Genomic DNA, 26,434 nt, shown 5'->3' on the forward strand with positions numbered 1-26,434 from the left:
TTCAATCAGTGATATCTGCAAAAATATTCTGGTGGCAGCAGGTCTTTAACTTTGCCTAAACAGTGCAAAGAGCTATCCTGGAGCACTATTAGAGGTTCTAATGAAACTATGGAGAGATTTGACACAAAGTAAAGTCAGGTAATCAATACATAAGCAAATCATCTGAGCCTGTTTTGCCTCCTCCATCTGTCTTGTCTCAGCTGAATGTGTATACTCTATGTCAGACAATAACACCACTAATAGCTTTCAAGCACTACCAGACACTTAAGTAGAGGAGGGTTAGTATTACATTAATAGTATTAACAACTCTCTGAGGCAGCTAAGCACTTTGTAAGCCACGGAGTCAGCTAAGCAGGACAGGTCCAATGTAAATACAGAGGCTGGACAACGTTTCCCAGAGCATCTTGTTGGAAAAGGGAAGCATTTTATAAAATTCTTTTCTGACTGTCTGTCAAGTGCAAGCATTTCTCAAATATGGTGGCACTTGCTGCGATACCAAAAATAGCAAAGCAAAAATCCTTTAAATTATGTTTTGCCTTCAAAGATGGAGATAGGTAAAATGTTTCTGTCTTAGTGAATCCCTTTAAGGAGGTGCACAGTACACACACACACACACACACACACACACACTTCTTCACACATTAACTCCAGTCTGCAGCAGACATGCTAATGATTTCATCAATAATTGATGCACTAAGATTTTTTTGTCATCACTATCTGTGTCCGACATCATCAATACTTTAGCAGATCTCCAGCCAAATTGAAAGCTTCCTGTAAAATGGGAGCCAAGCGTTAGACCGGTCATTTCTTTATCTTAATCGTCTAAACCCGTAACTGACAGCCGTCATTATAAGGACGAGAAACCTGGAGCCACTGGAGCGAAGTGAGAAATTACAGATTTTGACTAGATATGACTGGTTTAAAGATTTAGTCATGACTATGTGCAATAAAGCCAAAAAATAAAATGTGATCATCATCAAGGTTCAAAAACTATCTTAGACTGAACTAAATTTGATCTAAGTTGATGGTAGAAGATTTTTTTTTTTTTTATTTTTGGTTACAACAGTCTGTGCAATCCAAACTAAAAGGTCTTACTGATTAGTTTGTTTTCTACATAGTAAGACTACTCTGAGTGTTAATCATTCAGTGCAATGATGAGTGGAACATTTGCTAGTATTTAATCTAGGAGCCAAATTGGCTTATTTGCTCTCCACATTTACTAACAGGCACTGATTCCCATAGTCCAATAGTGATTACGGCCTGCCGGCTGCTAGTAGTGCAAGTTTCCATGGTAAGTAATTGGTTAAAGCAGGGTTCAGTTGTGATGTCATGTTGTTAAATCCAAACCTGTAATTGGCATATTATTAACATGTAATTATTGCAGTTGGATAAAGCACAGCCTGGCCAGGGTTCTCCCTGATTACATGTATGTGTGTGCACATGTATGTGCATGTGCATTTGTGTCTGTGTGTTTTTGTAGATGCATGTGTGTTCAGCAAAGCCACACTGTGGTTTTTAGATAAACCAGCAAATAGTGAGAGCTTCATTTTTCAAAGCATGCGAACCACAAGTGGCAAAATACATGTACTCATTCACTGACTTTTCTGTAGTGTCTGTGATATGTTTACACAGATGACCTCAGCCCTTTGGACTCTTAGCTGCCCCCAGTACACACAAACACACAGACACACACAAGGCTGCCATCTAAGGCGAATTAGGAAGTGGAGGCTGAGGAGTAAAATAATGGTGTGTGTTTGTTAGAAAGGTATTTCAGATCATCTTCAGCTCAAGATCTAAATCTCTATGCCTGTTGTCCCTCTTGCTGCTTTAAGAAACTGATTAAGAATCCTACAAGCAGTTATGAATTATTTCATTTCCTGGATTCAACCACAGATTCATCCATTTGGACGAGCACTGTGGAGTAATTTGTGTAAGTTCTGGAAGCGTATCCTGGATCCACTTAGTTAAATCCTAACAGAGGGGAGTGAGTGGGGCACGGGGAGAGTGAGAGGGATCCCATAGCTAGACACTAAGATTTGTGACTGTAACATACAAGGGAATTAGGAAGAGTATATACAGTGGGGGGAATATGCATTTTATTATTTAAATTGTGTCATATTAGCAGCAGTGTACCCTTGAATACTATTTGGAGAGTACTAATTGAGGTTGTCAAAATATGCTCATGTTATAATAACCTTACCATGTGACCCCAATTTTCTTTTAAGTGTTTTTTTTCAGCGTGTTTAGTCTATCACATCCAAATTACTGGTATGTGACTCATGTTTAAGTGCAGATTATATTTGCAGCATTTCAGCTCAGCTGCACTAAGTAACGGCAATTCAATAAACTGTTTCAGACTGTTATAGACTTTGTGCTGCAGAGCCACAAGAATATCTTAAAAATGTCTGTATGGGAAATTATTCTTTCCTGTGTGATTTATTTGCTTGAGATCAGACATGTCTGACTAAATCAGGCACATCTCTGTAATGGAAATCATGTGTTGTGTCTGAGATGTGTCTGAGCAAAACGTTTGAGCCCAAATAAGCAGGTAAATCAAATCCTTCTCATCTATATAACAGATGTCTGCACAGAGGAACAAGCATTGGTTTATGATACATTTCTGAAGACAATGCAATGTATGTTAAAGTCTGGCTGCCTGCATAAAATTGCTCAATAGATGTACTGAATTAGTGCCTTAGGTTCTGAATATTTGGCAGCCTGGGTCTTAGAGAGGCAGGAGAACATAGGTGGCCTGGGGAGGCTTGGTTTATGAGCTTCAGCAGTCAGTGGGGGTGGGGAGCGTGCTTGGGGCAAAGTCATTTTGAGTGGGACAGGGGGTATGTGGTCTGTTAGGTAGTACGGAGTCTGGGGCATGCCAGGGATTACATGCCGTCCAAAATTAGCAGCAGCTGTCTTGGACCTACTGGACATTCTGGTATGTTTGTGTGTGTGTGTGTGTGTGTGTGTGTGTTTGTGTGTGTGTGTGTGTGTGTGTGTGTGTCTGCGCATCCATGCTTTTGTATGTAAGTTGATTTGAGGTTCAAAGAGACTTCACGCAAGACTGATTTGACCACAGCTCTAGAGGGCACTGCTGGTTTTAAAATTGTTGTAATGACATTTGAGCTTAATTGAATAATAAACAATTTAGAGTGACAGGGGAAAAAAATTCTGCAGTGGACAGAGAGTCTGACATGCAGCAAAGATGATTTTAGCAGCTACAACTATGAATGCAACACAGTGTTACTCTCATTGTGTTACAGTGCTACTTGCCTAATGGTGGATACACTCTGGTTTGCTGATAGCAGTGCAATACCCAGGAAGAGCTAAAACTTTGTTTTTTTTTTTATTTATGTATCATATTTTGTTTACCATGTCTCTTCATGCAAATGTAGCGATGTGCATACAGTGCTTGTGTCTCTCCTCAAGATGGGCCTGATGAGTATAGTCACCATCTGCTGCTGTCGCATGACAATGGCATCCAAGGCATTTCAGCAATGTTGTGCTAAGTTTTCATTTACTGACATTGCCACTGGCTAAGGAGTCATCAGGTTAGCATCATGTATCTCTGTTCACCACAGGATCAACTATGGATGATCAAAATAACACTGTATGAGGAAAACATCAATAAATGCAATAAATGATGATTTGATAGGACAAAGAGGATCAGTGTGCAGGTATTTTCTGTGATTTTGTTAACCTGTCTAGAAAAGACCCCAAGAAGTCCCTAAGCCAAAAGCAATATCTTAAAATACCTTGTTATCTGACTTCTAATCCAAAACTTAGGGTGTTGGCTCATAGTTTACACTGTCATCCAAGAGTCTTTGTACCACAGCAGAATCAAACCCATGACATTTGAACCAGACGTCCATTTCTGTCTGTTCTCTAAGCATTCAGGTATGGCTGCCCACTGAATGGAAGATGATCTTCGTCTGTGAGATGTCTCCGCTGGGTGTGTTAGCGTGCGCAGAATGTGACCAGGATAATCTGAAGCCCTCCTCTGTTCACAATCTCAGCATCAGCAGAACTAGAAATCACATCTCTGCTTTGTTGCATTATAACCCTGCCTGTGTAAGCTCATGTTCTGTGGGTGTGTTACAATGGGTGTTGGACACTGAAATGTTAAAGTCATTCTTTTCTGGTATGAACACCACAGAAGAAAAGTAAAAGTTCAGTGTGTTTAACTAAACTTTATAGGAGCTGTATTTAGACACAGCTTTGACACAATTCTGACTTCTTCCCTGCCATGATATTTAACCCTGTAAGATGAGAGGTTACTAAAGTCTGGCCATTCTGTGTAATGCTTGGTTGCTTTGTGAAGCTAGAAAAGTAAAAGTCTCCCCTGGGTCTTAACCGTTTCAGAAACTGTGCACAACTTCTTCCTCTTTTGGTGTCAACAGGAGTGAGAAAAAAGACTCCTTCTGTATAAGAGCTTAGCAGCAAGCCAAGTGGGGCCAAATAGTCAGTGAGTGTAGGAAGTCGTGAGTGTGTCACCAAGAATGTCAGCATATTTTCTTGAGGAGGAGGATGGGATCACTAGGAGGGAAAATACAGTGAACAGAGCAGGGTTCAGGTTCTTTATTTTATCAATTCAGCTATACAAAGCTAATTAATCAGATTTAGCATCTCGTCAGTTTCTGTTCTGCATACAGCTAACGAATGTCTTTTTTTAATTGAGAAGTTACAGTTAGACTCCCAAAACTCTTATTGGAACTCTATGAGCCCAAGGAGCTGAATAGTCAACTTTAAGACACGTAGAATGGAAAGCCAACATTAAGTAGTGTTTCTATTCATTCAATATACAGTATATAAATACAAAATGTATTATTTTATTCAATTTCAATTAGGAAGGAACTTTTTAAACTTGGCTACACTTAAAATATGATTGGATTGAGAACAGTTCTGTAGGGAATTCCAAAATAAAACTTTGGAGATGATAGGACAAAAGAAGCTGTAGTACTTTATGAGACAGCAGTGCCATATCTTCTGTTAGATTGTTAGCAGACATACAGTAGTTTGGAAGATTATTGCTCCCACCCTCATCCTACAGTACTACCTCCTGAAATGAGTCTGGTATTTGCTGCAGGGCTATTGTCACTCTCGAAGGGCTTTTAGGACAGTTTAGCAGCAGCTGGTATAAACCAATATTATATACAACCCTGTGCCATAAGCAGAGAATTGCTGTGGACGGGATTGAGTTTATTGAGTTTATATTTGTGGAATGTGGTGGACACTAAATAGTCTGTTATGTCAAGCTTATGTCTCCATGTGTCTGTCCATATATGCATTCCTATTTAGTCAAGTATTTTTGACACAGAATACACACAACTTGACTGAGTACTGTTTTATTTTGAGAATACATTAGTGTCTGGTTAACTATGTGTGCGTATTTGTGCCCTTGAGTGTATTTGCCTTTGTGTGTTTCTCTGGAATAGGACTGTATTTGTATGTGTGTGTGTGTGTGTATGTTTTGCCCATCCTCATTACCACATGTCCTTAACACCCCCTGACATCTGGTGACCATGCCTCTGTTTGGGCTCTTTGACTGTGCTTCACAAGCCATGGGAACAGCTGCTGTGTAGTCTGCAGTGATGTGTTTGTGTGTGTGTGTGTGTGTGTGTGTGTGTGTGTCTGTGTTGCACAAAGAAAGAGAGAGAGAGAGAGATGGCCTTAGGTTTAGTGCAGATGTTTTCACAGCCACTGGGCAGCTTATGTACTGTGCTCCAAAAACTGAATCTGTTTCTTGAACACCGTGGTTTAGAGACATTTCTTGTGAGAATAGTTTTGTCTTGGAGAAAAAGGAAATACACATGTGGAGGAAATGGTGAAGAGCTACCGAGTGTAGTGCATTTCACTCAGGGTTTGTCGATTTACCACAAATAAATGTGTACTGAAACAAAATCTGCATTGCAAACACTGATTCTGTACACCTCCGCCAGTGTAAACCAAAAGATTTAGATTTTTACTGAGATTTGGCTTCATTCTTTTCTGTTTTGCTACTCTTCATTCAGGTCTCATCTTTATTCTGTTCTGTCAAACTTCGCTGAGTTTTTAAGAGTCTTTAAGAAGTGATCTAAAGTTTATTCACATTTTTGGGGTTTTCCCTGACGGTTATTTTTACGCAACAGGAAATGTCCCAGAAATCCTCACTCTGTCCCCACAGAGGGAGAAAGAGAGATAAGGCCATGTACACATCTACAGTATGTCATGCCCTTCAGCCCCAAGCTGAGTTATACTTGGATCTGCTTTGTTTATATTCCCATGCATTTTCATCACAGTAAATTTAAAGACAATGAATCCTCATTGCCTCAGTCTATTTAGTATTCTTTCTCTTTTTTTTTCAGTTTCAAACCTCCCACTTGCCGTCCACCCACCCCAACCTTCAAACGTCAACCTCATTCATCTCAATATGAAATCAAGAATTGTTCTCCCTAACTCAAGTTCAACATCAGGGCCATTTAGAGACTTCAAGGCCTAATCCCTCCTCGTTTTAGATAGCCCGTAGCCCCAGACCCATGAATAAGCCCTAACCTCTAACCCCTCTAAGTCTTTACTTCCTTCCTGCATACGCCCAGAGATCATTTTTCTAAGTTGAATGGTACTGTACATGATCTGCTGTAACATTAAGGAGAGCAGCTGTGCTTTTCTCTTTATGAATCTGTATACACTATATATACACAGTATATTTGGTTAGTGCTGTAGACTGTTTGTGCCTGTCTAACTTACCTGATTAGCTGCTGTATTGTTGAATGTAATGAGTGGCAAAAACTTGTAGTGAAAGATGCAGTTTGGCAACGTCACCCAAACATTAGACTGAAGAGGTCACTACAATACATGTATACAGTAATGTACAATAAGGCATTAAGTCTTTAATTTAAAGGAATGAAAACCTGAATTACCCCAAATGATCATGTCTTGGAGATGATGAGCATTAACATAAAGCAAACCACAGCAATGAAAGTTCAGATTTCAAATAACCTTTTCTGAGTAGCTAATTATTTTTCATCTTGTATTTTCTGTCTCTCAGGAGAAGAGGAAACGACAAACCGAGATCGAAGACAAAAGAAGCCAACTCGATGAACTGGTGCTACAGCTACAACATCTCAAGGTTGTGCATTTGTTGTGTGTTTGTGTGTTTGTGTGTGTGTGTGTATGTGTATGTGTGTGTGTGTGTGTGTGTGTGTGTGTGTGTGTGTGTAGGGAGGGTTATCGCCATAGGACACTTGTGTTGAGAAGTTTCTGTGGGTGAAACAAGTACGATATCCAAGTTAAAAAATTTAGTTTAGTTTAAACTTGACACTGATTGTAACCAGCCACCCAGGGTGTGTGTCCTCATGGGTAACTCACGAGTCTCTTACGTGTGTGTTTAATTACTTTTGTGCACAGATGAATGTGTTAGTCAGTTTCTGGCTGATGCTTAAGAGTTAATTACACTGAAACATCCAAATCCTCCTGGTGTGCAGGCCTGTTAGAGTGACTTTCCCTTGGACAAACCTAAGTCTTTGTTTCTTTCCAGAAAAACACACTAATCCAAACACATAAACATAACCCCTAATGATTACTGCCTGGCTGCTGTGCCAAGATTGTGTTTTGTCGTTCAAATAAGTGCTGCATAAACAGGTTCACACTCTAAACAGGATTCATGTGGTGTTTGTGAAACTTTCAACCAATTGAAAAATCTCTTTACGCTTAGATACGTTTCACCTCATGTTTTTAAAATATATGCATACATTTAAAAAAGGGGGTGAATGTCTATTGAAGTTATCTATTTCCATATGTAATGGGGTTTTACTACTTAGTCAGTTGTGGTATAATTCCTGAACTCACTTGCAAGAACTACACTTTTTTTCACTGCTGCCTTATAATTGCTTAACATCCAAAAGGAATTGGAAAATCCTGCAGCTCTAAATATTGTACAGATGCATGGTGGGTAAGGGAATATCTGTGAATTTCCATGATACAAACAATATCTATGGTGGTTTTGTTTGGTTTTTTCAAAATAAACCAAAATTGTATTCTCTCATCAGAGCCCTTCAATACATTTGGCATGGATTCAGCTTTTAGTAAACAAGTTTGATGCCCACATGCCAGTGTTTTCCAGCATTTAACATGCAGTTGATGGAAATATCAACAAAAGAAAAACCTTGATTAAAGCCATGTTCATAGTATGTGTTTGGCATCATGCTCAGTTCAGTACAGCTATTAATGACTTTTAAATTAATGCTATTGATACATATACTGCCAATTCTGTTTTGTTTGTCATGTTCCTCAGACAAAAATGAAAAAGTCCAAATGCAGCCTAACTCAAGGGCATTGTTTGAGCAGAGGATTTAAGCCCCTGCTGATCCCCAGAGTCTGTGTACTACTGTACAGTGTACTTGTATACAATACCAGCAGGCTTGAACTGCAGATGTAATCGGCGTCTGATCACACAGTCCCATTTAATGGCCATTACCTCTGAGTGCCACACAGCCAGGCAGCATGAAGCAGGCTTTGTATTTTGACCTCCAGAGACGTAGCGGCCTGGGAGAGGAAATGGAGATTGGAGACCAAAGATTTGATAAGGACCTCTGTGCTGCATGATTCAAGCATTTTTAGAAGGGAGGTGCTGTTTTGAGACTAAGAGCACATAAACAGACTAAACATGATCATTTCAGAGCAAATTTAACCTCACCCCAACCTCCCTGCTGAACCTTGGTCTCATCAATATATGATTGATTTTCTTATTAGCAGTTCTGTATTTTGGTGAGTTGATACGATGGTTGTTTCTTGTTTCTGATGAGTAGCAAAGACCTACTGAACAGTCTCACGTCTTCCTTTTAAGAGCACAACTCACAGTGGTTGTGTGTCAGAATGCAACAGGAAATGGAAAGCCTTTTAAACAGCATGAGAGAGAGCAGAGAGCAGGCTGGTTCTCAGCCTGAACTGGCCTGAACTGGTCAGTTACTTTACAACTTTATTCATCACTGATTTGTTGACAACTATGGCCCAGAAAACTGTACTAACCTGTTATAATGTTGTTTTTACAGTAACATTTTACTGACAAAATTCCACAAGCAGGTCAGGGGTCAATACTCTCCTCTGGCTACATAGTGGTTTGTCATAAACAGATTATTGTTATGATCTTGATCTGGCTTCTGATATATGACTCTTAATTTAAACTTGCAGTAACAGTGGTTAAAACAGCAAAACAGCAAAAGGTCTTGAACTTACTTAAAAGGCAAACTTGCTGGTGCCAGGCTTGTGGAGCAATAGATGGTAATCCCTATGCAGCTAGACTTCCTGTTTTGAAATATATGATACACTTATATATATGTGAGATTCACTTGGCTAACTGTGTGAGCAGCAGCCACATATGCACACACAAACAAACAAATAGCCCAGCTGCCACATTCTGACAGCAGGTGGTAAAATGCTTTGGAATAATTTCAGCAGAGCTCGTTGTGTATACTTGCGTGTGCCCGTGTGTGTGCGTGTGTGTGTGTGTGCGTTGGTATTCATATTGTTAATTGTAAGATCTACAACCTCGAGCCAAGCAACAGTTTGACAACAAACAGCCAAAGGTGAAGCTAAGTGTTCCAGCTCAACTCTCAGTGGTAACAAAACAGAGCTCCACTCTTTGTGCACTGACACATTAATTACATAAACACACAGGTCTGGCATTCATCATTTAAATATTAAAGAACACCAGTAACCCCTCCCTGATGAGATGATTGTTACTTTTATATTTGTTGCCTTTGAATATAATGCACCGTAATGCAAATAAATGGTTCTAAAATCTGTATGTCTGGTTAACATGAATGTTATACTATATCTTATCGGCCATGTTAAAAAATGTTAAAATACAATGTAATAAAAAGACAAAAGTGTAAAAGCACAAAGCAGAATCATTGAAATTTAAGAGAGGAGGAGTTCAAGTTTCTTTCACTTTGCATAAGAGATTGTACAATACCAGAAAAACAACCACTTAAAATCATTTTTTATATCATGAGAACAAATTACAGGAGATTCTAGCATGATTGGAGTCACCATTAGCAAATAGTATTTTCCTGTGAGTAACAGCTAAGTTTAGAGTTTAGCTGTGTTATGTAAAAATGGATGCATGTGTGGGCCAAAACATTTATTTGTTGTAACTGTGTTTGGCAGGTCCACTGGCTGTTAATAATCTCTACAAATACTGTATCTTAGCCAGGTTATGAAGAGGAACTCTTTGGACAGTGTTATAGTGTGACTGGACAGCCCAAACAATCTGATGAACTCAGAAATGGCAGATTAACTATTCGCTTGCTGACTAGCAAGACAGCTCATTGCATGGCATGCTACACACTAAAATGAGACTCTGACATATCTAAATACTAGCAACATTTAAACACACAATCAGCTGTTTCAAATCACTGACAGGCTGAAGAGGTGGGCCTTCGATATGTCAGCCAGAATCTTAAAAGGAATAGTTTGACGTTTTGCAAATTACTATTTACTCTCTACTCTGCAAGAGTTACATCAGCAGCCTGAGGTGGTAAATATGCAGGTTGGGGTAGCTGGGCTATGTCCAAAGGCAGCGAAATCTGCCTACCAGCAACAAAACACAAGCATGTAAATGATGATTTGCTGTTTTACAGAGAGTGATGTGCCAGCAAAGAAGCAGTTCAGCACATCGCCTCCAATAAAATGGCTTATGTTAAACAATATATAATGTGTTTTAGAGATGCTGGTAGGCAGATTTTTTATAGTTCGACAGAGCCAGGCCGGCTGTTTCCTACTGATCTCAGTTTTTTGCAAAGCTAAGCCAACTGGCTGCTGAGTCAACCTACATATCTGCCACACAGACAGAAGAGCTGTCATCAATTGCTGCATCTAAATCTCAACAGGAAAACAAATAATCATATTTCTGAAATATTGAACTATTCTTATACATTTACTTTAACTCTATTAACTGTGTTTTTCCTCCTCAGTCCAAAGCCATGCGTGACCGATGGCTTCTCCAGGGAATGGGTGTGGAGGAAGAAGAGGCACGGCGGAAACAGTTGGAACAGGATGAAGAACAAGGGAAGAAGCTGGAGGACATGATACAGAGGTACTCTTCCTACACTAATGCATCTTAGACTTTGTTTAGTCTTCAAGCTTATTTGGACCTGCTGCTTTGACATTACTGCATACATCAGTGTGATCACACAGTGACAGTGAACAGATGAGAGTAGTAGAGTGCCATGTTGCACCTGTTTTTACTACACATCTGCCTTTCTTCATGTATATTCTTCAGTTTTGACTGAAGTGAAATGTCTTTAAACACCACATGGTCCCAAATAGAAATACTAGATAATGTGACACCAACCAGCTTTTAGTTCCACTGCAAACATCAGAGCATCAGATGTACAGATACAAATCAACAACTGGGATGTTTTTAGTTGCAAAGTGAATATTTATTAGGTAACTAAAGTGTATCAGTATATCAAACAGTGGTACACTTCAATTACATCAACAATATTTGAGGCATGAAAGCAGACTCCAGGAATCAAACTCTAATTTTGTAAGACTCAACTATATAATGGTAACAGTGAACACACACATACGCACACACACTGTAACTGGAGGTGTCCTCGGGAATGTAGCAGTTCTGTAACTCTAGAGCAGAATCTATATTCAAACATCAGGCACTATATTGTGTGTGTGTGTTGGTGTGCGTGTGTAGGTGTGCGTGTGTGTGTGTCAGTGTGTGTGTGTTAATATGGCAAGTGCTAACAAGGAAGGAATAAGGAGAAGCATAGATAGAGTGGAAATATAAAGATATGGGAGGAACAGGAAAACTCATAAAGTAGAACCAGAAAGTTATAAGATAGAGGAGAGGCGTGTTGAAAGGAAGGTGTAATTGCAAAAGGAAGAGAGTCAGATTTTGAAACGGTTGAAAAGAGAGGAAAAAAAAAGAAAGTGATGTGATTCTGTGTGTGTTTCCTGCTTTTGTGTCTCTGGGAGGAGCTTCCTGACCTACCTTCCCATTAAGCATTGCATAAGATAGTCACTAATTCCCAGATGAAGTTGGGGTAATGGTGAGATCATTGGAGCTATGAATAAAGTGCCAGGCAGCGCTTGGCATCATGGTGCTTTGCTACAGTCAGCCACGAGTGTTTTCCACTGATTGGGTGTGGGAATAGACCTTGGGTACATCTTGTCTTCTCTGAGACAGAACAACCACATTTGTTTAACTTCTACAGTAGAGCAGATTTGTCTTCTTGCTCTTTAAGTAGAAAATAAAAAATAATAGTGCTATATTGACGTTTTTACTCCACAAAATTAATTAATGAACTGTGTATATCACTGTATGTGTTTTGGGAACCAAAGCAAAAGTGCAAATTGCATATGCTTTGGCAGACTAGGCTAGCATATTTTTCTATACACTCATCTTACAGTCCTAAACCAACAGTATTTCTGTTTGTAGCATGTATGAAGTTACCAACAATGAATATGTTTGGTAGGGCCTGGAAGATGCTGACTTTGCCTCACGCATCCCCAGTAGCATGGACAAAAATGACCTGGAAAGTTCTTAAAATTACTTGGAAATTAAAAGTGACAGGGTGAAAAGAATTTTTCCCACTGTGTTACAGCCTGAAGCAGTCGAAGCTATTGGAAAGAGCAGAGGAAAATCCAATTGCATATAACTACTGGATAAAGAAAAAGTAAACTGAAAAAAAAAACAAAACCTCAGTAGTGTAGTGGAAGATGAAATATGTCTGTTTCAAGCAGTGAGGGTACAGTTAAAACAAATCCGCCAACATACAGTGCTCATTTATTACTTGATTACTCTCATTTTTCATGAAATTAAGCAGAGCATGTTCTCGTGGAGAACCTCTGGGTCAATTTGGCATCTGTGAGTCAGACTCACACTCCACCTCCTCATCTATCAAATCTCTGCATGAAAGGCACACTGTTAGCCAGTGGCCGGTGCAGCTTATCAGCCCAGCGCTGACAAAATATCAACATCATACGTCGTCAGGAAAGCCAGGATAACATTCAGTCTGGTATAAACAGAACAGCAGTGAATGGTCAAAGAGAGACCATTGTAGACCAAAGTACCGTTGTGATTGTGGAGCCACTTCATCTGAATCACATCATTCAGCTGCTATAGAATAGGCTTGTTGTCTGATTCAAAGAGAAGAATGTCTAGTTTAATTAATTATGATGCTATTGAAACCACAAAGACAACTCTTATTTTTTTTTTTTTTTTTTTTTTTTTACAGTGTAGACTTTAAAGTCTTTACTATGTACTGTGCATGCAAAAGTTCTGGATAGCCTTATGAAATGCAATGCATTGTTAATGATAAAAACCAGTGGCTCCAAACTTTTTTGGATCGTGACTCCTTTCAAAACAGCAGGTGAGATCCATTGCCACAATTCAGATGTTTACGAGTTGTTTACAGTTCCACCAAAGAAGCATTTTTCCCTCTAAACCTCTCAGATGTTTCCATTTAAACCATTCCAGGCTTAAATATGTCCTGCATAATGCCCTAAATAAATATTTTCTACCTAGTTAGTCGTGCCACAAAGGGCTTGTGGCATGATTTCTTTATTTTGAGTATGAGCTCAAGTAGTAGCGTTTTTGAGTTAAGGCCAATGTTAACTTTAAGTGTGTGTATATCATTATTTCTTGAAAACCAAGCACACTTGCTCATTCTATTTTGTAGATCCTCTCCTGAATTATCTAAGGGTCTTCATGGACCAAGAATTTAGCAAGGAATCAGATATCCCTTTTTTATGTTTATATATAAGTAGATGTAGTGTTTTTGGTATAATAGTATTATAAGTCAGTGTATCAGATGTTTTTTGCAACTTGCTGTAAGAGGAGCCCATCTGTCTAAGATTAAAATTTCAAGGTTTTTAGAAAACAGTCTTCACCAGTGCGTAAAATAAAGTCACAACACATGTGTGGGAGCCTAAGGAGTGCCTTCACTCACACAAACCCTCCACTTGAAGCCCAGTAATGAAGTTATTTTATTAAATTACCTCAAAATATTCACCTTGAGAAAGGAAAAAAAATCATCATTATGAAAAAGTTTGTCATTTTAGTGTGATGTAATGCTGTGAACGTGGGAGATATTTCCGTTTAGCTGATTTGGACAGGACAGGACACTGATAGCTCACGCCTGCGTGTGTGCATTTCAGGCAGAGGGTGTGGCATCTATATTTACACTCTGTGGGATACAATCCCAGAATATCCTGTAACCTGGGCAACTGGATTCTTTCCAATACTAGATAGGGACAGAGGTGAATAGCCGGGACGAATGTGGACACTACATTAACTGTGTGTTCTTGTGCCAGAGGGAGAGTGTATAAAACTATTATCATATATAAACCTGGTTTTCCATGAAATATACACTGACCTATAAACAGCTATGAGATAGACACCAATGTTCGTGTAACTAAAAACACATAAGCCCAGACATTGTGTTTGTGCCACTTTTATAGCTGTTACACTAATAACACATACACTAGTGGACACTTTAATGACAACAAGTGACGAAGACAAAGCAGTGGCTCTTTTATGGATGCTTGTAATTTCAGGCTCTGGAAAACACATAAACTGGATCATACGAAAGCAGAGAAACAGCTGTAGCTGTCAATAGAGAACAATTCTGGTGTTATTCTGTTTTAAATGTATGAAGAAAAAAGAAACGAAGCAAGAATGAACAAGTGTTCTTTCGTATTAGCTATATGATTATGCAAATGTAATAGAAGACACATTATAAAACACAAAAGACAAAGACATAAGGACAACAGCAGTGTCTTTGTGTGGTGTTGTAAGTGCTGCCTGCTGTTGACCTCAAACTGAAAATTACATAGAGTGAGGGGGAAACAGAGCAACAGTGCAATCTTTATGAAAGCTTTTTCATACAAGTACCTAAGGTCTTTGAGCCTGGAGAGCACAGAGTAAAAGAAAAAAGACACAGGAGAAATAGAGACCGTTTGTGCAGTTGTTCTCCCTGCTGTAAAGTATCTTGAGGAACACACAGAGTGACAGAGCGATGAAGAAATAGTAGCTATTGTGTGCAGAAGACACTATCTTTGCAGAGCCTGGAGAAACGACAGACACAGAGAGACAGAATGAAAGAGTGTGGCAGCAACAGTGGTAGTTTTACAGATGCCCCTGTCATTACAGGCTAAGTATACAGACAGAGGGATAGAGCGGCACAATGTGGCACTGACCTGACACGACCCATACCCACACTGTGCTGCTTTTGGAGCATTGCTTGTTTCATGTTGCACAGTCAGCTCCATGCAGATGCCGCCATCATTGTAGTGGAGCAGTAACCCATATACGTTCCACTGTTAAGATCTACAGTTATAATTTAGAACTGTTAAAGTTATAGTTTGATGTGTTGAATATATGTTGACTCACATTAATTGTACCACTTGTGTGTGTGTGCATTAAGTAAAGCTTGGCCAGGAGATAGGTAGCTTAGCTTAGCTTAGCACAAGGACTGGAAACAGCTCTCTGGCTCTGTTAAAACAAAAACTGAATTTGGTATCTCTTAAAATATGTTTCCAGCTCCTCCCTCGATGCATCTTTTCCTTCTTGTTTTTTAAGTGAGTGGGACTCAGACACAAGCAAAAGATGCAAGTGAGGGAAATATGGATGCAATTAATGGACTTTTACCCCTAGACTTACCCTCAGACAGCTGTTTCCCCCTGTTTGCATGCTCAGATATGCTTACACGTCTTCTTATCTAACTCTGAGCAAGAAAGCAAGAATATATGTGATTCATTTTCCTCCCACTGCAGTGACCTTATTTCTCCAAAAGCAGTCAATAATGTTTCATCATATCTTGTCTAACTATCAATCAATTACCAGGCCAGAAAACCTCTTAGTCCTAAACTGTGCTGAAAAGACAAGTGGATTCCTGCACAGTGTCTGGCTAGAGCACTATACTTATTGCACAAGCCCACTGAAGTATCCTGCATCATGTTACACTATGTCCTAAGAATATTTGTCTTTTGCCTCACTGTGGCAGTATGAAAGCACATAATCAACTCACCAGAAAAATGATATGCAGCTCAGTTCAGGTCATTCCAGTTCAGCTGTGTATAGATGCAGATTGCAGTGTTGCCCTGACCTTTTTTTTTTTAGCTTATTAGCATTTCTGAAATTATTTGGTTGAATCCAACTGCTGTGAAAACACCAGAATTTCGCCTAATCAAACATCTTGACACACAACTGGTCTTTGAATGCATATGACACAGTTCAGACCAAGACACCATGGTAGGATTTAAGAGCAACCGTAATTCATATTTGGCATTTACTGTCCATACAGTGACGTCCAGCACAGCCCCATCTTTCTTTTAAGTTGTAAATCAAGCCTTTGGCTTACGGTGCACTTTGGGTCATAACACACTTGCTCCCGTTCTTCCAAAACCAAAAGCATAATACATTTGGTATCTGTCTGGATGTCAAAGTAAATCTTTTCAAGCAAAGCAGGTTGTATATACAGAAAAATGGAACTGTTCTCCATCACAGCAGTTTGCAGGAACAAAACACAAATGTCTCAGTGTAGTGTTTGTGATCTGACTTTTGTCCTTTTTCACACTTTTACACTCCAAACACTTGCTCTTTCAGTTTTAGTCAGTTTTAAGGAGAGTGTCAACTAAAGGCATCAAATACTGTACATAACAGATTTCCTGGGTGGATGTGAAAGACAAACACTGGCACAAGTCCTTACAAGCTCAGCATAACATGAGGTCAGATATAAGAGAATAAAAGGACTGGTTGATGTACACAGAGCTTACATCTTCTCCGACTGATGTGAATTTGATTTGTGAAATTTCTAGCAGGCTTCACTTCACCTGCTCACCTGATCTTTGTCATGGAAGCAGCAGGTGCTCTTTATCTGCTATAATTGTTTACCAAATGTCACTCTTCAAATCCTGTTCGTGCTCAGGGGACCAGATCACCACTGAGGACAGTAACAGAAAGAAGCACAGTGCCTCCAATCCTCCAAGTAGTATTTTTTGATTTTTTGTCAAACACACCTACAAGAAAAACTGTACCTAGAAAGCTACAATCCTACAATCGCACACAGCACCCACAAAGTAAAATGTATAAATACAGCATATACTCTTCTCTACAGTGTGGTTAGACCATCTTCCTCCTTTATACCCTCAGTCTGTCATTGCCTGTGTCTGTCTCTGTGTCTCTGATGTATGTCTCTGCACACAGACACATATGCTCACAGGCACAAACACACACATGCACACACCGCACATAAAACCAGATGTCTGCTCTTCCTCCTTCTGTGTGATGTGGAAGGCAGTTTCTGCCCACCCAGGCGTATCCATAGCAACTGGCCTGCGGTTGGTTGACAGGGCAGGACAGTGACATCACTGGTGTTTTTCAGGACTGCCGCAGAGATAGTAACGCTGCCAGAAAGAACTATAAAGAGAGGATGAAGGCAAGTGGAAGGGAAAGGTCATGACCCCATCTAACATGCATGCGCACATACACATGCACGCAAAAGCCATATATCCATATATCCATATTCTGCAATAAGGATAACCAGCCACTGAGAAATGTAAGCTTTTTGAGAAATATATATATATATATATATATATATATGTATATACTACAGTATTTAGGTACTGAACTATAAACTTTCTTTTCTTGCTACTGTAGTAGTAGTGGTAGTATCATCTGGGTTTGGTCATGTTTGAGGTCTGATCACTAGAGGGTGCCAGACACAACCATGAACAGGATCATATCCACATTGACACAATCAAAAACACACTTGATCTAATCCTGTCAAATCGTCCTGTCAGAAGTGCTGCCTCTGTGAAACCTGCCTAAAACTAAGTTAAACTACGTGAATGTTAAATTGTTTACTGTTACACAATGATTCCTTCTTTCCAACCATTTGTTACTTGCATTTTCTACCTAATGTCTTCTCCTCTGTATTTCTTAGTGTATACACTCATTAGCAGTACAATGATTTTTCATTAGTGGTGACAGGTTATACTCAGACAAGGATTTAGATTTGGACAGTAAATTAATTTACTATAGACAATTTATTTGAATGTCATAAGCAATTTATGTCCAATAGATACGATCATGATGACAGGTCACATCTGAGAATATTTTTAAGATTTGTCTTGTTGGATGCTCCTTTTTAAAACAGCATTTGAAGTAGTAGTAATGTTGCAAGATGAAAAACCTGCATCCTCCTCCTGCTGTAAATCTTGCATTTCGTCCATTTTGGCAAGACCTCATGCAGCTCACAGGATGGAGACATAAAATCCATTTCCCGACAGAAAGGAAATAAGGAAATGAGATTGGGAGGATCAGGGAAGAGTAGCTAAAGGTTCCCAGTCTCTCCTCTCTTATCCCTCATGTTTGCTTCCATGGATATTTTTCATTTGCATTTGTTTCATTATCGTATATTTATTCAGCTACCTTTCGATTTCCCTATCACCGTATTAATATATCCAGTGTATGGCTGGTTTCCCTTTCATTCTGTCCAATAAAAGGACTGAGTGTATAACATCACATATTTCCTTGACAAAAATTTAAACCATCACTGTAATAAAGTCCTTGTCTAAATTAGTACTCATTTGAAGCAGTCTCCTTACATAAACTGATTACACATTGTGGTGTAGTCCTTGTATCTTAGTTCAAGGTTATTGATCATTGTTTCTCATACAAGTGAGGCTAGAGTTAAATATGGGCTGTATAGTCAACCTGTACTGTATTCATAAATAACCACTGTCTGACTACAGTTGTTATTGACTGACAACAGAATACACTTAGATATAAACTTGGAGAGGGCAGCATGGTGGCTGAGTGGTTAGCACTGTTACCTCACAGCAAGAAGGTCGTGGGTTCGCATCCCGGCCTTTCTGTGTGGAGTTTGCATGTTCTCCCTGTGCTTGCGTGGGTTTACTCCGGGTACTCCGGTTTCCTCCCACAGTCCAAAAAGTCAGTCAGGTTGATTGGTGACTCTAAAATTGCCCGTAGGAGTGAGTGTGAGTGTGTGAGGTTGTCTGTCTTTGTGTGTCTATATGTGGCCCTGCGACAGACTGGTGACCTGTCTAGGGTGTACCCCTGCCTTCCACCCGAGAGAGAGCTGGGATAGGCTCCAGCGGATCCCCGTGACCCTGAACAGGAAAAGCGGGTATAGAAGATGGATGGATGGATGGATAAACTTGGAGAAAAAAGCTTAAAAGTTAAATATGAGTCTTATAAACCTTCACAACAAGATTCCTAAAAGTAAAAACGTTAATTATAAGGCTAAGTTTAATAGTAAGTGTTTAATTCTGCCTACAGCATACTGTGAGTATAAGCAATCATTAAGCAGCTGAGTTGCTATTCAATTCCAGGCCACCATGAGCTTGTTGTGCTGCATTAAAATGAACAGTACACTCTGACAAGATGCTGGCTGTCTTCACAATGGACAGTGGTTTTACAGTAACTGCTGTGAACGTTGCTATATTTGTTGCACCAAAGACAATCAACTTTTTAAATGCATAGACCCTTGAACCGTCCGTTTTCAAATATCACTGAATGACCCTGAGCTGTGGTGATAATTTTGATTCAGACAATGGCTTAAGGCCACAGTTACATAAGGTCAATTTGATGATAAGAATCCAGTCTAATGCTTTGTTTAGGTTTCAGATATAAAAGCAAGATTTCACATGTAAGTGCTGTGTGATTAAATTCAGCAGAGACAGATGACAGTGACAGATGCAGCAAACAAGAGCTTTTCTTCTTGCTGCAGAATAACCCAGCAGCTCCAAACCAACACAACTTCCACATCAATGTGGAATGTTCTGCTGTTTACTGCATTAATATATTTTGATCATTTTTCTGGTCGCATTTACTATTATCAATACTTTGAAAGCAGGTATTTCATTACCACAACATAGTCTTGAACCAGACCATAATATTATGCACAATCATCACACTCCACCAAGATTCTCTAAAGTGCTTCACAAAAATACCCCACAAATTTTAAACAGTACGTTTAGAACAGAACAGCATGTCCCGGTACTTCATCACAGTCACTGATATGATGAGTGCACTCTGTTGATTCTGGATCAATGTGGGTAGACCGACTGTTTATGTAATAGTTATGAAGCTTAATATCTCTTTTACACACACATATGCACAAATTCCTTATGTCCCAAAGGAGTTTATTCTGAAGTGTTGTGTGTAGTGGCAGTCTGTGAGGAAGCAACCCTGGCCCTCCTCCCTGACCGCTTCCTAGTATTGTTATTACATCCATCCCTTAAATGTTCATGTGAGTGTCCATGTTTGTGCTTGCATGGGCCTATTTTTGGTGCAATTTAGGCAATAGCACTGATGTCCTGAGACTGTCCTAAGAATTGGAGAATGGCAGAATTGGTTCTTTAAGTGCTCATGCAGGAAATGGCAGAAACAGCATTATCATTATCATTATTAACAAAATGTTCTTTAAGAAGAAGCATTAGAAAATGGTTCAATATATCAAGCATATGACCTTGACATTAGGATCATTGTTCCAGTCAACAAACTTTTTTTAACTACATACAGTATGTAATCTTTTCCTAAACTTAACCATTTAGTTTTAGATTAAACTGCAGATCAGTAAATCTGTTATTAGTCATTTTAAGTGTTAAGGGTGTTTTATGTCCAAAACCAAGCATTTTAACATTTGACATTTTGCATATTGCTCCAGGCCTCATGTTGCTGTCACTGTCCCTGCCCTCCTCACAATATCCTTTCTTTTTTCTGTCTTTTTTTTTTGGGGTTATGACTTGATTAGTATAGTTGACCTGTTTCCCAGTTTTCCCATGCCCTGACAGAAGATGTTCTCCTGTTGTGTGTGTGTGTCTACAGGCTGGAGTCTGAAATTGGTGCACTTGAGAATGAAGAGTCTAAGATCTCTGCCAAAGAACAAGTTCTACGGGAACGTCTGAAAGAGACCGAGCGCTCGATAGAAGATCTGCAGAAGGTATAAGAACATAAACTGCTTAGAACCTTAGAGATACAAATTGCTGCTTTTTAAGCAAATAAGCTAATACTGACATTACTATTGTGTAGTAACCATGTTAGCAAAAAGTAAAAACAACATGAACCCTTATATAGACATCTACAAATACAAGTCTGCTTTTTATAAATGTGATAAATTAATAGCATCTGAAAACCTTGTAACCTCTAAGAGCTGTTAATCTTTAATAGAATTGTAATACATTGATTAAACATGCAGTATGGAGTCTTATTGCCAAAGATGCAAACTATTAAAGAAGGCATCACTAAGGAAATACTAGAAATTTTTACTTATCAAACACAGTTTTTTTTAAAAGGAGAAACAGGGTCCTAAATCTTACTACTTTTAAAGTATGATTTGTTAAAATTAGGGTTAGCCACTAAAAAATGTATTATAGTGGTAAACAAGGAACAGGATGGTGGTGCTTACCAAGAATAAAGCTCTGAAATCTCATCATTTTAACATATATTCTATTATAGTCTGTTTAGAAATAATAGTTTTTATATTAAGCTATTATCATATTTACAAACCCCCTAAAAACAGTCCACTATGGCTCAGTGGCTCTTACGGATTTTCCCTTTGTTCTCTTTCAGAGCCTGATGATCCAGGATGGAGGTATGAGCAATGGCACAGACTACACACACACACGCACACACACACACACACACACACACACACACACACACACACACACACACACACACACACACACGCACACACACACAAACACATTAGTTCAAGCACATTAATTACAGAAACACATTCTTTGGGATGCCGTTTTCCTCTGAGGTATTGTTCTTAGGAGTGGTGTCTCTCTCTGCCTCTCTGTGTATGTGCATGTGTGTGGACAAAGATCTCGCTGAGGCAGGAGAGATGCAGGCCAGAGCCCACTCCTGCCTGGCCCCCAAATATACACACTCACCCATACCCGTGATCACGGAATCAAATAAACACAGGCACCTGCACACAAACACACACATACACCAAAATGCACTAACGCATATGCACAGAACCCAGCTCAGCGAGACTATTGAAGCTCACACACTCACAAGACCATGACTCTGCAGCCTGCAGCTGCTGCCTTTATCATACCCTATTCACCATCAAGCCCAGTAATCCCCTAAGCTTTGTTCCTGGCATCACGCAAACACACACACACACACACACACACACACACACACACACACACACACATATACACAAACCGTGACAAATACACACACACATGCTTCTGCTGCATAAGCACAGAACCTCATGGGTACTAGAGTTGCTGCGGACACAGAAAAAGTCAGTGTTAGTGGATGTGTGCGTGTGTGCGTGTGTGTGTGTGTGTGTGTGCGTGTGCGTGTGCGTGCATGCGTGTGCATATGTGGAATAGGAGTGGGCAGGGTCACTCAGGGGTGTGGTTATTTTCTCTGTTGGTGGGTTGGGCTGTATGTGTGTGTGTTTTAGGTTCAGGGTGTGGTACATCACTTAGGTGTGTGTATGTGTGTATACCCAGAGTGTGTGTGTATGTGTTGGCATGTGGCTGATGTTAGAGTGTGTGTGTGTGTGTGTGTGTGTGTGTGTGTGTGTGTGTAAGACTCTGACCATGTACCATTTCCCCTCCTGTGCTCCTGCTCTCTAGATGCCACTGGCTGCATGTCCACCCCCCTCTCGGACTGCACCGACCCCGATCCCGACCAGCCTTTCCTGGCCTCGCAGCCTCGGACTGACCCACCTGCCTCTGGAGAGCACGCCATACCAAGACCTGGTAAGACAGCAGGGTGAGGGAGGGGAGAGAAGGGAGAGGGAGGGAGAGAGGGAGGGATGAAGGACAGGAAAGTTTTGGGCCACAGCCAAGTCAGATTATAACCAGGGCAAACTCACGCGCACATGGAGAGTGCACAGACACACATACACATTTTCACAAATTCATTTGCTCATCCACATGTGACAAAGCACATGGATTATAAACATATGTTGTACATAGAATTACGTTTATTAGAAAAACAAGTAGATTTACTAGAATTTGTGTCAATAATGTAATTAACATAAATAAGTATTACTATTACCTTCAGTTTAATTGTAATCTTATTGGTAACAGTAGCAGGATTAGTATTTTAGCATTAATTTCATTGTAGTAATATGGGTACACAACTAATTCTAATTATTAACTTTAGTTTTGGTGTTAGTGTGTTTAGGAATAGTAATGGTTTTACTCTAGATATTTGTACTATTTTGACTTCTATTTTTGCAATGTCTTCCAGGATATTAAAAAAAAAGTTTTGATGTAATACTATATAATACATTACAGTTTTTGTATGTAGAGATGCTGACTGCACTGGGAAATACCTGGGGTAGTATGATTAAGTTAGGCCATTGGACTAGCAACTTCATGCCATAACTTTCACAGACAAGATCCTGATTATTTGGAATTTATGTAACTTCAACATGTGTTTGTATTTTATGTTAGTTTAATTAGATATTTTTTAGCTTGCACACCTGCATCTGCTTTCTAAAGAATAAGGTCAAGGCAAGGTTTTGTTATGCAAATAGCAGTTAAGAAAAGAAAGAATAAGCTCACACTGCAGATATCAGTTTTTCAGAGAACACTGTGTCCCTGTCCTCATGCTGCACTCCCTTCACCTTGTTCTCCATCATACCCCACCTCCTCCACTGGACCCTCCCCACCCCTTCACTTTTCCTTCAAACCCCAATCCCTGATGCATCAACCCTTCCCTCCTCCTTGTCTCTCCTCCCATTTATTCCTCCACCCCTCCCTACCCTCCCTTTTTAACAGCAATGTTTGCCATGGAGATCAACGTAGAACATGACCCACAGACTGGCGAGCAGCGCGTCCTCTCAGCCAACCGTGTGAACCCATTGGATGCGACGTCGCGTGGTGTCAAAGTCTATGACGATGGGAGAAAAGTGGTCTACCAAATCACTTCCGCTGGGGGCGTGTCCACCACCACTGTGGAGAATGGCTGGAGCTCCGCACAGGTTGACCAGCTGATCCAGAGCGCTGCCCGGCCTGTTGTACGAGGAGGGGATGGTGGGAAGGGTCAGGTGACAGTAAGCCCAGCTGCCCCAGAGGCCTATGTTTCCCCAGCAGATGTTGATGACCTGTCCCCACCCTCCTGCGCCCCACCATCCATCCCTTCTAGTCCACCAGCCCAGGTCACCCTCCAAAGGGAGACTAGGCTAGGCATGATGCCCCCCTCCGCTCCCATCACAACCCAGCCTGGTTCCTCAGCCCACTCAGGCAATGAGCTCAGCTCCCCACCCCAAGCCAGTGCAGAGCACCCAGTCACCATGGTTTTCCTTGGCTACCAGGACGTTGAGGACATGAGTGAGAGCAGGAGGCTGCTAGGCTTTGATGGTGCAGTGAAAGCAGAGGTGGTTCTGATTGATGAAGATGACGAGAAATCTCTGAGGGAGAAGACAGTCACTGACCTGTCTGTCATTGATGGTACAGCAGCTGACCTCGTGTCAGGGAGGCCGGCCACGTCTGAGGCCGCCAGTACAGAACTGTCATCTGACGGCCGTGAGCCTGACAGCACCTCCTCACCCCCCGCGAATCCTGATGCCAACACACCCCCCCCACCTGGCCTCACCCCTGCCACAGGTACAGACAAGAGGAAACGGTGCGAGTGCTGCATCCTCATGTGACTGAATCTTCTCCCTGTGCCACCCTTTTATTATTACCCACAACACCCCTCTGTTCTCCTCTGTCTCTGGATGGTTACTAACAGATGCCCTGCCTTCCTCCTTTTTCTCCTCTGGACTCTGATCAGCTGATACACCATGCACGCACACACGCTCATCTCTTGACTTTTTACTCAGCTACATTATCACTTCTACATCTCTGCTCTTTTGTTATCCTCTGTCAACATGGAGGCTTTGCCCTCCCACCTCTGTTCTCTAAGAGCACAGTATATTTCATGAATTCAAATCCACATCAATATGCAGGACTTAAGCTGTTGACATGCTGTTATCTTTATGGTGAAATCAGATTGAAACATGAAGAAAATTGGTGTTCGTTGACAAGAGGCTTAAACCAGGTTCTATAAAACTCCTCAGTGGTCAATAAGACTTTGTGGACAATCAGTCACATTGCCATGCTGTCTAACCAAACAGTATGCCTGGCAATAAGGACAATCAACCAGATGATCACCTTGAATAAGCCAGTTTATAAAACATTTAAACAGACAAACACAGTCAGTTTTTTTTTTCTTCTCTCTACTCTTTCCAGATCCTTTCCCCTCAGCCTTCTGTTCTACAGATTTATTCCTCATGTCTCCAACCATGCACATATACACACCACACACCCACCTATGAACTCAAACAACTCACTTTCCCTGACTGGGATGGAGAGGAATGTACTTGTTGCCTTGGTTTCTTTATGTGCCTCTTCATTCTTCCACACTGATAGTCCTAACAAATAAAAATAGAGATAGAGATAATTTTATTAGACTTTTACTCCAGTTTTCTTTGTTTTAAAACGTAAAAGGCCATTGAATTGTTTGGGATGCCTGTTTCCTTTGGGAAACTAAAGTTTTTGACACTGTAAATAGGAGTAACAGGACTCTCTTTCCCACATCTTTCTCATTCTCTTTCCCTCTCTCTCTCGCTCTCTCTCTCTTCGGTGTTTTCTCCATTAACACCAGCAATTCCACTGCTGAGGTAATTTCCTCCTATTCTAGTATTTCCTAACTCAGCAGCCAATAAGAAGTTGTGGAATACCCTTTAGCAGCCGATACAATGGACACAGCCAACCTTTCCAATGTGGCTAAACTCCATAGAGCACAGGAAGTTAACGGCAGCTTAATGAGTACACTCTGACAGCGAAGGAACACACATTTCCAGCTATGAACACTAACATGGGTTACAACTAACAGCCTGGGCACAAAGATTTGAATAATGAATATTAGCAAGCACTAGCACATTACTAAATCCCAACTATGACATCTGTGCTTAGATGTGCTTTTAGACAAAAATTAGCCTATGTGCAATTCATGTTCATCTTTTTGTCCATTCAATTCATTCAATCACTGCAGATGGTCACCAGAAATTCACTGTACTCTTTATACAAATCAAATTATAATTCAAAGAGATTGACAACACTGCCAGCTTTTACTATAGTCACCAGCCAGGGCCTCGTTTACAAGGGTGCTACACATAATGTGGCCTGGGAGTCATTATAATACCATAAACACAGTAGGTCATTTTCTAGGCTGGTTTTCAGAAAACCTCTTAAAAGCGGTCATCATCCTCATTCTGTTGAATGATAATGTATAATGCTGGAAGATTTTGATTCACTTCAATTTTCTTTGATAGTACCTTAAATAGAGAGAATGGTGATGGCCAATATAAATCTGCTGAACTGGTATTAGTGACAGTGACCATATAACTAACCTAATTCAGTGAGGATGGACTCATGGACTCAGCTA

General features: G+C 40.3%; 1 protein-coding gene across 4 annotated transcripts in view; it reads left to right on the forward strand.

Moving 5' to 3' along the window:
* The window catches only part of palm2akap2 (PALM2 and AKAP2 fusion), a 56,843-nt gene that overhangs the window by 1,701 nt on the left and 28,708 nt on the right, over window positions 1-26,434 (forward strand). For all 4 annotated transcript variants that reach the window (XM_026298421.2, XM_026298422.2, XM_026298423.2 and 1 more), the window contains exons 2-7: window positions 7,025-7,105; window positions 10,950-11,071; window positions 20,849-20,963; window positions 21,593-21,614; window positions 22,627-22,752; window positions 23,782-24,609. In XM_026298421.2, the coding sequence (XP_026154206.1) occupies window positions 7,025-7,105; window positions 10,950-11,071; window positions 20,849-20,963; window positions 21,593-21,614; window positions 22,627-22,752; window positions 23,782-24,609 (1,294 nt within the window). The remainder of the gene's footprint in view (window positions 1-7,024; window positions 7,106-10,949; window positions 11,072-20,848; window positions 20,964-21,592; window positions 21,615-22,626; window positions 22,753-23,781; window positions 24,610-26,434) is intronic.

Source organism: Mastacembelus armatus, chromosome 12 (assembly GCF_900324485.2).
Source record: "Mastacembelus armatus chromosome 12, fMasArm1.2, whole genome shotgun sequence".
Taxonomy (NCBI): domain Eukaryota; kingdom Metazoa; phylum Chordata; class Actinopteri; order Synbranchiformes; family Mastacembelidae; genus Mastacembelus; species Mastacembelus armatus.